General features: G+C 39.2%; 1 protein-coding gene across 1 annotated transcript; it reads left to right on the top strand.

The window, feature by feature from the left end:
- Positions 1-9,482: 9,482 nt before the first annotated feature.
- Positions 9,483-11,513, top strand: LOC103715792 (patatin-like protein 2). Its single transcript, XM_008803550.3, has 6 exons — positions 9,483-9,693; positions 9,792-9,970; positions 10,155-10,344; positions 10,412-10,573; positions 10,653-10,955; positions 11,038-11,513. Exons 1-6 carry the CDS (start codon positions 9,556-9,558, stop codon positions 11,272-11,274), a joined length of 1,209 nt encoding a protein of 402 aa, XP_008801772.1. The 5' UTR covers positions 9,483-9,555; the 3' UTR covers positions 11,275-11,513.
- Positions 11,514-14,477: the final 2,964 nt, after the last annotated feature.

Below are 14,477 nucleotides of genomic sequence, written 5' to 3'. Positions count from 1 at the left end.
GACCGGACCGGGTCCATGTAGGGCTGATTTATGATGCTAATAAGTAACAGCAACCCATTAGTATTGGAGGCTGCCGCAAATCCCTCCCTTAAGCTGTTTCCACGTTTTTGTTCTAAAAAAAATTATTTATTATTTTTTAGTGTGACTCCACTAAGTTTATAATAATTAATGCCACGCGGTCAGATTATAATATGATGGCGTCAAGACGAATCATTCAAATACCAAAAGCAAAGGCTCATAAATGCATGGCTTCCCCTACGGAGTTTCTGGTTTGAACGTATCAAGGGACACAGAAAATTAGAAAGGGTCAAGCAATTTTTTATTTTCTTTGGTAGAAAACGGTTAAACAATTAATGTTCTTCCCATGCTAGTTCTTCGTGAAGCCTGTAGATTTTTAAAAAAAAAATAAATTCAGAAAGTTGACTAAAGATGGGAATTTATGATCCGAGGACAATATATTTTAAATAAATTTAGATTTGATGTAAATCTATTTCCATTATAAATGGATCAATCGGTCTACATTTGTTTATTAAATAAATTGAATTTAAATTTAGATCTTGACTCGTTTAAATTATTTTAATTTGTTTAATAATTGAGTCGGATCATTGTCCGGCTCATTTCATATGTTTAAAATTTTATTAACCTACTTAATTTATTTGAAATCTGCTTGATTTATTTATTTTTATTTTTTGACTAAAGCGGACATTTCGTACATCACGGATAGAAATACATCCAGTAGAACCAAAAAATAAAAGGTTTCGAAGTGCTCCGGACAGCTTAATCTATTTTTAATCTGTTTAATCTAACCCGTTTAACTTATTTAATCTATTTAAATTTATTTAATTTATTAAAAATTTATTTTAATTTATTTAATCTAATTTGATTTATTTAATAAATAGATTATGTGTATCGTATCAAATTATCTATTTAATTAAAAAATAATTTAAATATAAACTTTTAATTTGTTTTATAAATAAGTTAGATTTGGATTAGCGGTGGTATCCCTTCCAATCCGGTTGCCATTCTTAAACTTGACCATATACAAATCCAAAATCTGACAATAGCATGAACCCAAGTGAGGGACCATCAAAAATATACTCGCAACCACCCATCCATTTTTAATGGAGGGTCCACATCCACCGTCATGCACTCTAGGCTCTTCAATATTGCCAGTCCTTTCGATCTTTTTTTTCTTTTTGACCTCGTCGATCGGCCGGCGTCAGGAAATAATTCCTTAGCATTGGATTTTTTTGCTCATTTTTTTCGTTATTTCTTAATGCGAAGTAATTTGGATTGGGGTTTATTAGGTCTTTAACTGATCTCTTGTAATTTATCCAGTAGATGCGGGAATAATTAGATGAAGGATGAAATACTGTAGGATATTGTTAGAAATATATATTTTTGGATGCTCTGCGGTCGATCTTTTGAATATTTCACTTGTCAATATGGTCCAAGTGGGAGAATGTTGGGATCCCGTCAAGTTGTGGCCCACATTGACAAATGGCGTCAATATGGTCCAAGTGGGAGAATATTGGATTCCGTTTTAATTAAACCATGATCCCGTTTAATTAGAACCTACGTTTGACAAGTGTTTCTTCAATTTCGTAAATCCTGATAATCACAAGGGCATTGAGGTATTTTTACAGCAGTGAAGGGTTACCTTGATGGGGGGTGACTCTTAACGGGTGTAACCACCTGCTGCGTTTGTTCCCTGAAGAGGGCTATAAATAGCCTGTTAGACCCCTTCTCAAAAACATGCATTAGGAGTTTTCTCTCCAGAAGATCTCTCGCTAATCTCTACCCAGATCAGAGCAAATCTCGATTGATTGCTGCTACGGATCAGATTGCACGCATCCCAAAGTTTAATACAAGATGAATTTAGCGAGTCAAGATATAGTTTATGATTCATTAACATATAAGACAATCTTTGCTTGTCAAGATCGTCTCACTGGTAATTCATTTGTTTTCAGTTCAACATCAAACAATTTCCTGGCATGAAACATCTTTAAGAGTCCAGCAGTGTAAAGGTAAGGCACCATTTACTCCTTTAATTTTAATTAATTAAATAAATTAAGATAGCGATGGATCTTGATATATTGAATGATAGACCACTATGCTTAAGGAAGATCAAGACATGGATTCTCAATTTAGAAACAAACGTAACTTCTCTATTAAAAAAATCAAAAACAAAAAAGTGGTTTGCAATATATTATATTCCATAAAGGCCCATGCCTTCACGGTTCCAAACATGAAACATATTCTGTCACCATCAAGATGGTAGCCTGGTGGTAAGGAAGCTTAGACTCGATCCAAATTGTCCGGGTTTGAAACGCTCGGGCGTCGATTAAATCAGGGAACTGCATATGCCTCATGCCCGGATGGCTCTGTGTGGATATGCTTTCCTTCCATCAGTACTGAGGTAGCGATGAGGTAACGTACTCATACGTGGATGGCCCAGTAGGGTTTTCCACGGGTTGGGAAGGGCACGCGGAAACTTGCGATCCGCATCGAATATTCTCTGGTGGAAGGGAGGCCCAGTGGGGGCTGCTATGCGGGTGGGGTTCTGCCCCTCCCCCTCTCCTCCTATTTTTTTCAACAAAAAAAAAAAAAAAACATGTCCTGTTTCATATTTGTATGACATTGCTCAGTAATATTTTAGGCCATAATTACTGTTATATATTGCAATATAATCAAGGATAACCACAGCCTTGTATGTTACATAGAACATAGTTTTTAAGTTGCAAAGCCAAGATTGGAAACAAAATGTTATCAAAATGCAGGAACATTACATGCATCAACTCTTTGTTGGAGAAATTGAGCATTAAATATCTGTTCTCCAATAAAGAAATAAAATATATGCTTCTCTCTCTCTCTCTCTCTCTCTCTCTCTCTCTCTCTCTCTCTCTCTCTCTCTCTCTCTCTCTCTCTGTGTGTGTGTGTGTGTGTGTGTGTGTGTGTGTGTGTGTGTGTGTCGCTTAAAGAATAAAAAAAAAAAAGAAAATTAACTTCTCAAAAGGGATAGGACTCGCTCCTTCTAGCAGGATATCATGAAGTCCATCATGATGGTAATTTGAAGTCCATCATGTACTTCCATTAGACATATCTATTTTCGTTGCCAGGTCATTTAAGTTGCCTCCATGACCCGACTATCCTTGCTGGTCTCAAGGACACATTAACCAAACTCAAAAGTCTTTGATCCACAATAATTGGAAAAGTGTATATATTTCATGCATGTTTTTGTAACGGTAACTATTGAGTTTTGTCCCAACCATTTGCAGTTAGCTTTGTAAAATATTTGATACCATCGGAGAGAAGAAATTATTTTTCCATCCCGCTCAACCCGAATCTTTTAAAAGAAAACTAGAAAAAGATGAAAGAATGGTGAAAGTAGGGCTCTAGTTCTCTTTCCTTTGATTGATGATTCACACATACAAAATTGAGGTAAATAGTTCCTATTTATAATACTAGTGAGATTATCTCCTTCATAAATTAAGTTAGATTTCTCTCTTAGTTTAAATAAAATTAGGTATCCTAAAAAATATGACTAATTAAAATAATTAAAAAAATACTAAAATTCTATAGAAGATAGATCTCGATTTTTATATCAACCGTGCCTCCTGTCGCTTTGCCTAATTCTTTAGGGATTGAAAAATAATGTCTTGTCAAAAAATTTTCTAAAAGAAATGTTTCAGTTTGACCAGCCGATTTTGGAGCCTAAGCGATGGAATTTCGACCCATTTCAACCTCCTAAGAGGTTGGCCCAAAGTTTTAGATCTTGAAAAACCACTACATTTCAAAAAAAACATCATCCCAATCAAGCAATTATAGACTCTAGAAGTTTGGCCTACGATTTGGCTTCTTAATGTGGCAGATCTCACTCGTAGATCCTATCCAGCCCTACTCGAGCCAAAATAGTGTATATGAAGTTTCTTAATCCTTTTAGATACCTATAGTGGCCAAAGTGGTGTACATCAAGTTCAATAATCCTTCTACATATTTGTAGTGGACAAAGTGATCCAAATCAAATCTGATGTTTATTCTTGATATCTGTAGTGGAGAAAGTGGTTCACATCGAGTCTACTGATCCTTCTGAATACTAATAGTGGCCAAAGTAGTCTATATCAAGTCTAATAATCCTCCTAGATCAAAGCTTTCCTTATTTAGGAGATTTAGCTCATGCTAAATTAGAACTAAAGATGGAAAATGCATGCTTCCTGCCTCGCAGTTGAACGACTTTGTTTTACTCAGAAATAGGGTTGTTGGTGCTTGTGTTGAAGGTGTCACCAATTGAGACACGATCTCGGTGAGTTTGGCTACCTTCTCCTCTAAATATATGAGACGTTCAATCATCTCATCTTCCATCGAAGTAGAACTAGCAACATACTTGTACTTCAATGTACTTTAAGCACTGATAGACCTACTCCTGGCCGCTTATACCACTCATGCATTTGGACCATGCACTAAGGCTTCCATAGATGTAAAGGATCGAAGCTCTAATACTAACTTGATTTGATCAGATCAAATTGGAATTCCACTAGATTAGAGCATGGCTCCGATACCAACTTGTTCCAATTTGGTTCAATTCCTCGCCTAGTTCGAATAGAATTAGATATCCTAAAATAAATATGACTATTAAAAATAATTAAAAAAATTAAAATTTTATATAAGATAGATATCGATTTCTACATCAACTTTATTTCTGTTGCTTTATCTCATTCTTCATAGATTGAAAGATATCGTCCTCTTAAAGTCTTTTCGGAAAAGAAAAGTTTTGGTTTGACCAGGCCATTTTGGAGCCTATATACCGAAATTCAGTCTGATTCAATCTCTTAAAGGGTTGGCCTAAAGTTGTAGATATCAAAAAGTCATCCAATTTCAAAAAAAAAAGATCATCTGAATTAGGCATCGTATGACCAAGTTAAAGCCTCCAACCTACGATTCGACTTCCCAATATATGGCAAATCTCATTCCTGAACTCTTTTCATCCCTACTCATAGTAGCCAAAATGGTCCACATTAAGTTTATAACCTTTTTAGATACTCGTAGTAGCCAAAGTAGTTTATATCGAGTTTAGTGATTCTCTCAAGATCTGATAACAACTTGATCTGATCAAATCAAGTTGGAATTCCACCATGTAAGATCATGACTCTGATACCAACTTGATTTGATCGGGGAGAAAGTTTTTTTTCAATCTACTCAACTCGAATCTCTCAAAAAAAATAGAAAAAGATTGAAGAATTACGAAAATAGAGCTTAAATTCTATTTTCTTTCATTAATAATTCACACATTCAAAATTGAGGTACATAGTTCCTACTTATAATACTAGTGAGTTTCTCTCTTTCACAATGGGTTAGATTCCTCTCCTAGTTTGAATAGAACTAGATATTCTAAAATAAAAATAACTAACAAAATAATTAAAAAAATAAAATTCTATAGAAAATAGATCTCGACTTCTACATCAAGTTTGCCTCATATCACTTTGCTTAATTCTTAACAGAATGGAAGATAATGTCCTATCAAAGTCTTTTCTATAAAAAAAAGTCATATTTTGACAAGCCTGTTTTGGAGCCTAAATGATAAAATTTGGCCCGATTCAACTTCTTAGGGGGTTGGCCCAAAGTTGTAGATCTAGAAAAACGACCCAATTTCAAAAAAAAAAAAAAAGATCATCTCAAGGCATTGTATGACCAAATTATGGCCTTTGAAAATTTGGCCCGCACGAATCTCGCTTTTGGACCCTATTCAGCCCTACTCGTAATAGCCAAAATGCTCCACGTCAAGTTTTGTAATCCTCTTAGATATCCGTAGTAGCTAAAGTGGTCCACATCGAGTATGATAATCCTTCTAGATATCCGTAATGATCAAAGTGATGCACATCGAGTCTGAAAATCCTCTTAGATACCTATAGTGGCTATAGTGGTTCACATCGAGTCTGATGATCCTTTTGAATACTTATAGTGTCATAAGTTATCTATATCAAGTCTGGTAATCCTCCTTTCTACTGTGATTATTTTTATTTTGAATGATCTCATATATTGCTTTGAATGTATATAAGTTTCCTTTTAGACCTTCCATTACTATCTCAAGTCCTTTCCTTCTGTTCCTAAAACTCCCAAAGAAAGATTTGAGTTCCTTTCCAAAGTCTTCTTGCGTCTTTTCCATTTGTATACTTATGCCATCTTATTCATTAGTTTCTACTTTCTATCACAGTTTCTTAATTCATGCATTCTCCATAGCTTTTCTAATATATTCATTGTTTACTCTGTCCTTCCTCGTTTTATTATGCCTCTATATCAAATCTACTTGAGACAATATTCAACAGCTGTGAAACATGCATTGACTCTCAAATAAATATTACTACAACTATCTATGAAAGATGGACCTGATTAAGTTACAACTGAGAATAAATGATACAAAAATGATGTGCAGTTGTGGTGTCATTGTTATGCTTGTACTCATTTTTTTTCCTCGATCTTGAAGCCTTTTGAGATTAAAAACATGCCCAGTCATTGCTTGCAAAAGACCATTCGCAGACCCATGGACCCCTTGAATCAGGGATTTGGTGTTCAAACTTTTATTCTTCATACCTAGCACGTTTTGAGAGGGTTATTCAGGAAAAAGATTTCCATCTTAGCGACCATTCAACCCAACTTATAAGCAAATTTTGATGTTACTAATATGGGTTATTCAAATGATTAATGTGTATCTTTTGTAACCCAGGTCTAATCCGACTTAAAAGCTGATCTAACTACAATATTGTGTAACTGAGCATAATTTGGTAAATTTGGCTTATATAGGATATATAAAACGAGCAGAGCCATGTTTCTAAGAGATATTTATTAAGTAAAGTCATCACTTATTTAAAAAAAAAGTCATCCTGTTTCCAAAGCATTAAATATTAGATTGTATCTGTATAACAAGTGCCTTTTTTTTTTATTTTCTTGTATGAACATATAACAAGTGATTAGAGATATGTAGTTGTCTATATAATCTATGCATACTAGCATATATAGATGAAAGAAATTAACCATTGTTAGAAATCGACTTGTCAAATTTGCAATTAGAGTTGTAGTAGGTTACCCAATCTTATAAGCTTGTTTCTATTTCCTTGTCAATTAAAAAAAAGAAAGTACAGCTATATTCCTATTTCCAAAGCATTAATTAGATTGTACGTGTCTAACAAGTGCCCTCTCTTTATTTTCTTGCAAACATATAACAAGTGATTTGAGATATGTAGCTGTCTATATAATATATCCATGCATCTAGCATATATAGATGAAAGAAATTAACCATTGTTAGAGATCGACTTGTCAAATTTGAAATTATAGTTGGAGACTTGGAGGTTGCCCAGTCATATAAGCTTGATGCGATGCAAGATAAACAACAAGAAATTAAATTGGTGTTGACTTTGGATGATAGCTTGGAATTCACACCATTCATGCCAACAATCTTTAAAACGTATCCCATTTTATCAGAATGATAGCTCGCTTTATTTGACAGGATCCACATCATATCATCTTATCTTAATCCAATTAAAGGATGTGTCTATGAACCCAAATCTACTGCAGCTTTGGAAGCAACTGGACAACAAATCATCTGTTGCACCTATAACACAAAACAGCATAGATACGTCAAAATCCTCTGTAATTGGTGTGACCTAGGGAGATAATAAAAGTACGTGGCAAACAAGCATGGGGACAGCATGCAAGTCTCAAGCCTTCAGGTTAGCAGGTTGACGTACTGAGTGATATACTCCAAATTATTGCTTCGAAAGGGCTTGCCAGCAGCCACCAAGATGGTAACCTGATGGTAAGAAGGCAATAATTTCATCCGAGTTGTCCAAATTCGAAACGTGCGGACGTCGATTAAATTCGAAGATCAGATGCTTCACGCCCGGATGGCTCGTTAGCAGTTATACTTTCCTTCCATCTGTAGCTTGGTGGTGTCAGGTGTGACATACTCACCTTCGGATAGGAAGGGTATGAGTAAAACGGAGTCTGCCCACATCGAACATTCTTCTGATAGGACGGGGGCCCAGTGGAGGCTGCTATGCGGAGGTGGGCTGATCCCCTTCTTTTCCTACCCCTTTTGTTTCAAAAAAAAAAAGAAAAAAAAAAGAGAAAAGAAAAAAGGACTTGCCAGCATGCATCATAAAGACACAAGGTCGGACTGGGCATGGAATAGCAGTTGGTGGAGGTCCCCCCGACGCATTATTTTCTTATTTTTGGACGTTAGGGGAGGCGGACGGACTATAGTACTGCGGTTGGTGTTGGGTCATGGAATGGTAGCTGGTGGATGTCCACCGACGCATCCTGGTTTTCTTATCTAGTTACCTTTTCTGTTTTTTCTTTCTTTTTTACTTTTTTTGAGGTTACCGGAGGCCCCACCAATACTAAAAGGAAGTGGTCAAGCAGAAAACTTTGCTATGGTAATTGGATGAATTCGAGATTAATATAAAACAGGCAATGGACATCCATTACCGTAGAACATCTACAAGCTGACGAGGGATTGTAATGCTTTTTGGATCACTTACGTATACCAGAAGACGAAAAGAACAGCTGATTAGATCGCCTCCTATATTGCTCAACACTCCAATGATATCTTCTAGAATAGTTATAAGGCTATTCCACAACCTCCCCTCTTACATCACTTTGTAGTTTTTGATACTCAAACTAGAGCTATATGATCTATCCAATCTATCAAAGAAAAAAACAAAGAGTGGCCGAGCTGAATATTGCTTAACTTTCTGCCGAGCTTTTTCTAAGCTTTAATCAGGCTGAGCTGAGCTTTCCTGCTATAATCAAACAGCGTAAGTGCTCGTGCGAGACTCATAAAGCAATCTGAAATGTGTTTAAGCTTAGTTTATTTTCTAGCTAAGCCGGGCTCAAATGAGCTCCTAGTGAGCCAAGGCTGAGTCGGTTCGCTTGCACCCCTATCCCAGAAGCACGGAAAGGGTCACAGGTGTGCCTCCATGGCACTGATGGCAGCATGTCCCCAAAATATGGGCCTTATTGGCTACTGATTGTGGTTATGGACTACCTAATTGTGGCTCAAGTCTAACTCGCATCTAGATCCTAGTCCGATGTTGGTGTTGTAGTTTTAGTGTGAATGAGGCATTAGAATGTCCTAGTGTTTGTCTTACTAATGAAAATAGCTATTACCAAAGATAGGCACAAAAGGACACGGAGTCTGAAAGAGCATATCGCTTTGTTGGTAGCCTCGGTGGTGCCAGGTATGACGTACTCCCACGTGGTATTTGTGCCGGAGCCCAGAGGGATAATCGAATCGGGCCCATGGGTGGGGAGAGTATGAGTAAAACCGGCCGGGATGCCCAATACACGGTCACTTCTGTCCACATAAAACATTCTCCTGGCGGGATAGGGGCCCAGTGGTGGCTGCTACACGGGGGTGGGCTTGTCCCTTCCTTTCTCCTTCCCCTTTTGTCAAAGCAAATAAAAAAAAAGAAAAAAAAGATAGGCACAAGATCAGAAGAAAGCAGCCATTGATCTCTCCTCTGAAACCATTTTCTTGGAGCTTATAACTTCTTCCAGCGGATGGCTAGCGACGCTGAAAAACTTGCAAACCCTCCACCGTGTAAGGGAAGTCTGGTCACGGTTCTGAGCATTGATGGTGGTGGCGTGAGAGGCATAATCCCAGGAACCATCCTCGCCTTCCTCGAATCAAAGCTCCAAGTAAATTATACTTCAACTATGAAATGAATCACCTTTCTTAAGCTTCTTCCTTCCTTCAAAATTTTTTTATGATCTTAATGAGAGGTTGGTGAAAGCAGGATCTTGATGGAGAGGATGCAAGGATAGCAGACTACTTTGATGTCGTTGCTGGAACAAGCACAGGAGGGCTCGTGACTGCAATGCTTACAGCTCCCAACAAGAATAATCGCCCACTCTTTGCGGCAGAGGATATCCCCAAGTTCTATTTAGAAAACTCCCCTAAGATTTTTCCTCAAAAGTAAGTAGGACAAGTTATAACTTGGTCCCTTTGTGATAACATGGAAGAATAGCAATTGAAATAAAACAATTCAACCGCAACAACGGATCATGCATGGCCATTAAGGAACTGATTGTAATGGGTATGTCATATCTAATTACATACCCCATTTTTAGGGATTAAGAGAAACTTTTCCTTCTTTCAGGGCTGGGATTTGCTCTTCAACGCGTAATTTGTTTAGTGTAGTCACAGGGCCCAAATATGATGGGAAGTATCTGCGCTCGATAATACGAGAATTACTTGGTGAAACAAGGCTTCATCAAGCTCTAACGGACATAGTTATTCCTACTTTTGATATTAAGCTTCTTCATCCCACTATCTTTTCCACCTTTGAGGTATCAGTCTGCCATCCCTCCAAAACCTTCTCATTTTTTAAGTCTCATTTTGCTTTTGTGCGTCCAGGCAAGACATGCACCTCTGAAAGATTCTCTTCTGTCTGATATATGCATTAGCACATCTGCAGCTCCAACCTATCTTCCTGCCCACTACTTTGAAACAAAAGATGCTAAAGGAAACACGAGAAGCTTTAATCTTGTTGATGGAGGGGTTGCAGCAAATAATCCGGTTAGAGTTTATAGATTAATATTACCTTTGTTTTAACACCATAAGCTTCTAATAATGATATGATCCAATAACTTGACAGACATTAGTAGCGATCAGCGAAGTTATGAAGGAGATCCTCAAGAAAAATGAAGATTTCTCTCCCTTCAAGCCAATGGACTATGGCAAATTCCTTGTGATCTCTCTTGGGACGGGGTCAGCAAAGAACGAAGAGAGATTCAGTGCACAAAAGGCATCCAAATGGGGTGTACTAGGATGGTTGTACAACAATGGTGCTACGCCTCTGATCGACATTTTTAAACAAGCTAGTGCTGATATGGTTGATATCCATGCATCTGTGGTATTCCAAGCACTCCATTCTACGGGAAACTATCTTCGCATTCAGGTAAGCTTCACTATTTCTCCACTATTTCGTCCCCTCTTTTTGCAGCAAGGGTTACGATTATGTTGATCATTGTTAAATATAGGATGACAACTTGACTGGAAAGGCTTCATCTGTGGACATCTCTACGGATGAGAACTTGCTAAGGCTTATGCAAATTGGGAAGGACCTCCTCAAGAAGCGAGTGTCAAGGGTGAACTTGGAGACTGGCTTGTCTGAGGAGGTCAGTGAGGACGAAACCAATGAAGAAGAACTCATGCATTTTGCAAAGCTTCTCTCCGATGAAAGACGGTTGAGGTGTGGGAAAATGCTTGAACCCTGACAATATGGCTTATCCTTGCTTTGTATTGGCTTTTACGCACAAATGTTTCAGTTACCAGGGTGTAATTCTAAGATTGCTTGGAGCACAGTGATCTCCTATTTCTACAATAATTATTCTTCATGTCAGAGGAAAGAGGGAGGAATAGATTGACTGGGTCTAAAGCTAGTCATCACTAGAAATTTTTGTGAAATACCGCAGATTTTTTTGCCAATAAAAAATAAAAATGTTGAAGTTTGAACTAGTTTAATAAGTTTGCAAGTCATGTAGTAGACAACCTTTGATGTGTTCGCAAAAATGCTTTCGCGAAACTAATCTCCCAAGTGCAGGAGAATTGCACAAGCAGTAAAACTCGGAAGTTCGAGGTCGATTCCTCATGGAGCGGTTTATGAATTATCAGTTTAATTTCAGATGTGATTTCATATGGTTTATAGAAGTTTAGAGAAACTAATTAATAGATTAAGTTTGATAATATGGAGATGGCTAGGGATCCGGAATCCCCCTTGACAATATTACTTTCAACAAATAAACTCGACGATTCTTGATTAAGGATTGAATAAATAAAATAGTTTTAATCATGAAATATATCGATTGAATACAAGAACTCAATATCTAAGCATTCATCGTGCTAGTTATGTCTACGACAAATCAAATATCAGAGTGATCCGTGTATCAATAAATATAAAACATGACTAAACTATCTAATAAATAAATATGAGAGAATCAGAACATATGAAAAGATGTAAATCAATTAAAATCAAAGTTCAGAGTTTACTTCATGAAAGCAATAAGCCAGGGATCTTCCATCACCCTTGACCAAAGGACTTAGCCTCCCATTACAAGCGTCAGCATCTCTCCCCTTTTTTTTTTCTTTTCTTCTTTTCGGAAACAGGGCATCCCCTGTTTCTCTCTTCTTTCTTTTTTTTTCAATGGCTCCCGACTCCTCTTTCGAATCAGAGCTCCTCCCCCTCCAGCCGAGAGATATCCTATATATCCCACCCTCCTCCTTAACGAATCAAATGAATCTCCCTAAATCTCGTTTGCTGTGATTCGGCTGGGAACGTGGAAGGGATGGATGGACGCGAGGAGGAACGGAAGCTGTAGAAGAGGCGGACGGCTGGGAGATGGTAATGGATGAGAGCTGTGGCAGGATCTTTGGTATGTGTCACGGGAAGAAGCTGATAGCGGAGGATTGCACGCAAACGGGTGAAATTCGGGAAGTGAATCACGGACGCGGGCGCTTGGGATCAATCCGGAATGTTGAGCCAGAATTTTTGGGATTCAGATGATTGAAACATTGCTTCTGGTTTCTTTCTTTGGCCACAGAAAGCTGGGAATGCTAGGCGTGGATGAGCTGGAAATGAAGCTCGGACGGGTGAGGCTTGAACGCTTGGGAGAAGCAAACGTGGAAGATAAAGAGTTGGACACGGACGCTGGGAGGATGCCGGATATGCACGCGGGCGGATCCAATGCTGAGAACGGACGCGGAAGACTGAAAATCGGACGTGGGGAGGATCCAACGCTGGCTCATGGACGCGGAGAGGGTGTTGGCCGTGGATTACTTGGCATGCATTGCGGGAAGGAGTTGATCATGGGTGCGGAAGATGCGCGGCGGCTGCGACGCTTCACGGGATGCTAGGATCGCACACGGGCTCAGAAGCCGATGCGAATGAGAGGAGGAAAATGGAGCTCGGATGCGGGATCTCGGACTCGGACAGTCGAGTGGAATGCGAGGAAGACGCAGAAGGAAGCTGAGATTCAGGATGAGTGAGACTTGGAAAATCCACACGCGAGAGAAGAGAATAGGCTGCACAAGGGCTCCATCGGGATGAGATGCACGGGCTGCTAGCTGCTGGGATTTGATTGCAGTGAACTGGACGGCTTAACTTAGCCTCCTTCTAGTGTGCAACTGGAGTTGACTCATGCGGTTGGCTGATCACCTGCAGTGATGCATCGTTTTGGACCCGATGCGCATTTTAACTTTGATTTACAATCACTTGCACCCCACAACAATATAATATTAATGCAGCACTTTTATCATTATTTGTTAGCAATAATACTAATTTAAGTGATGTGTAGATTGCACTTGTGTGCTCTCATCAACCTTTAAGTCACTTGTTGGTGCACTCCTGGTATAAATAATATAATAAAAGGTTTTGCATATCCCATCCAAGATTTTATCAGTATTATGTAATAAAATTCCTTTAATCCCCATTTGCAAATTGACTCGGATAAAGTTATGTTTATTTGCAATACACACTTTAGGTTAAATTTCTAACACTAAACCCTAGATAATGCTACAAATAGTCAACCTGACCCAACCCGCTTAGACACGACCCAACCCATTTTGGAGGACCTGTGAGCCGGGTCGAGTCTTAAAATTGAACATGTTACATTTTTCGAGTCAGGTCTGGGTTTACTGAATTCAGACTCGACCCAACCCGAATGGAGCCAAACCTTAGATTTTTCTTTCCTTGGATTATTGGGGAGAGCAACAGCGGTGCCTCCGATGGCTAGGCCTTCGGACTTACTTTCTAAAGCTAAACCCAGCAGCTTCGGACTTTGGGCTAGATCTCACACTTTCTGGACCTAGTGGACTAAATGAGAAAAGGCCTCAGAGAGCATGGAGAGAAGAAGGAGCGGATCTCGTCAGTGGAGCAGGTGGGGAGGAAGGGATCGGAGCCATCTACGAGCTCCTAGATCTCCACCATTCTCGCCTTCTCTGCTTCCCCTCCCCTCCCCTCCCCTCTTTTCTCCTCATACACCCAACCATCATATCGAAACCCTCACCATCAAATCTCCACCATCATACCGATTTCTTCTCGTTGGAACCTTAGATTTCGTCGTGCTCCTCATAGATGTAGATCTTTAGGTTGAGGCCAGAGCTGTAGCCCTGGTCGGGCTAGGGGAGGGTGCCGGTGCAGTCGGAGAGGGAGGCAGCGGAGTGGCCGGTGGAGAGGGGAGCAGGGGAAGGGAGGGGGCAGGAGAGGCAATCAAAGGCACGAGTGAGGAGGAAGGTGGTGAGGACGAGGGTGAGGGCCCCGATCTGGTGGGCCCTCATGAAGAGAGGGAGGGGATGGTTGTGGTGGTGGGGCCCGCTGCCGACAGCAGAGAAGCCTCCAGAAGTCTCTATCACCTCACTAGCTTTGTCATGGCCCATGGGCCTACGATAGGTTATCCCAAATAGGGCCCAAAATATGTGACCC

This window comes from Phoenix dactylifera, unplaced genomic scaffold (genome assembly GCF_009389715.1).
Source record: "Phoenix dactylifera cultivar Barhee BC4 unplaced genomic scaffold, palm_55x_up_171113_PBpolish2nd_filt_p 001084F, whole genome shotgun sequence".
NCBI lineage: Eukaryota > Viridiplantae > Streptophyta > Magnoliopsida > Arecales > Arecaceae > Phoenix > Phoenix dactylifera.
The sequence above is the reverse complement of the archived record's forward strand: the minus strand, read 5'-3'. Positions and strand labels throughout refer to the sequence as shown.

Bases quoted from the DNA above. Each gene is read 5' to 3' on its own strand.
- LOC103715792 (XM_008803550.3), top strand. From the start codon at position 9,556: ATGGCTAGCGACGCTGAAAAACTTGCAAACCCTCCACCGTGTAAGGGA. The intron at 9,971-10,154 runs GTAAGTAGGACA...TCCTTCTTTCAG, and splicing joins CCTAAGATTTTTCCTCAAAA to GGCTGGGATTTGCTCTTCAA. The intron at 10,574-10,652 runs GTTAGAGTTTAT...ATAACTTGACAG, and splicing joins GGGTTGCAGCAAATAATCCG to ACATTAGTAGCGATCAGCGA.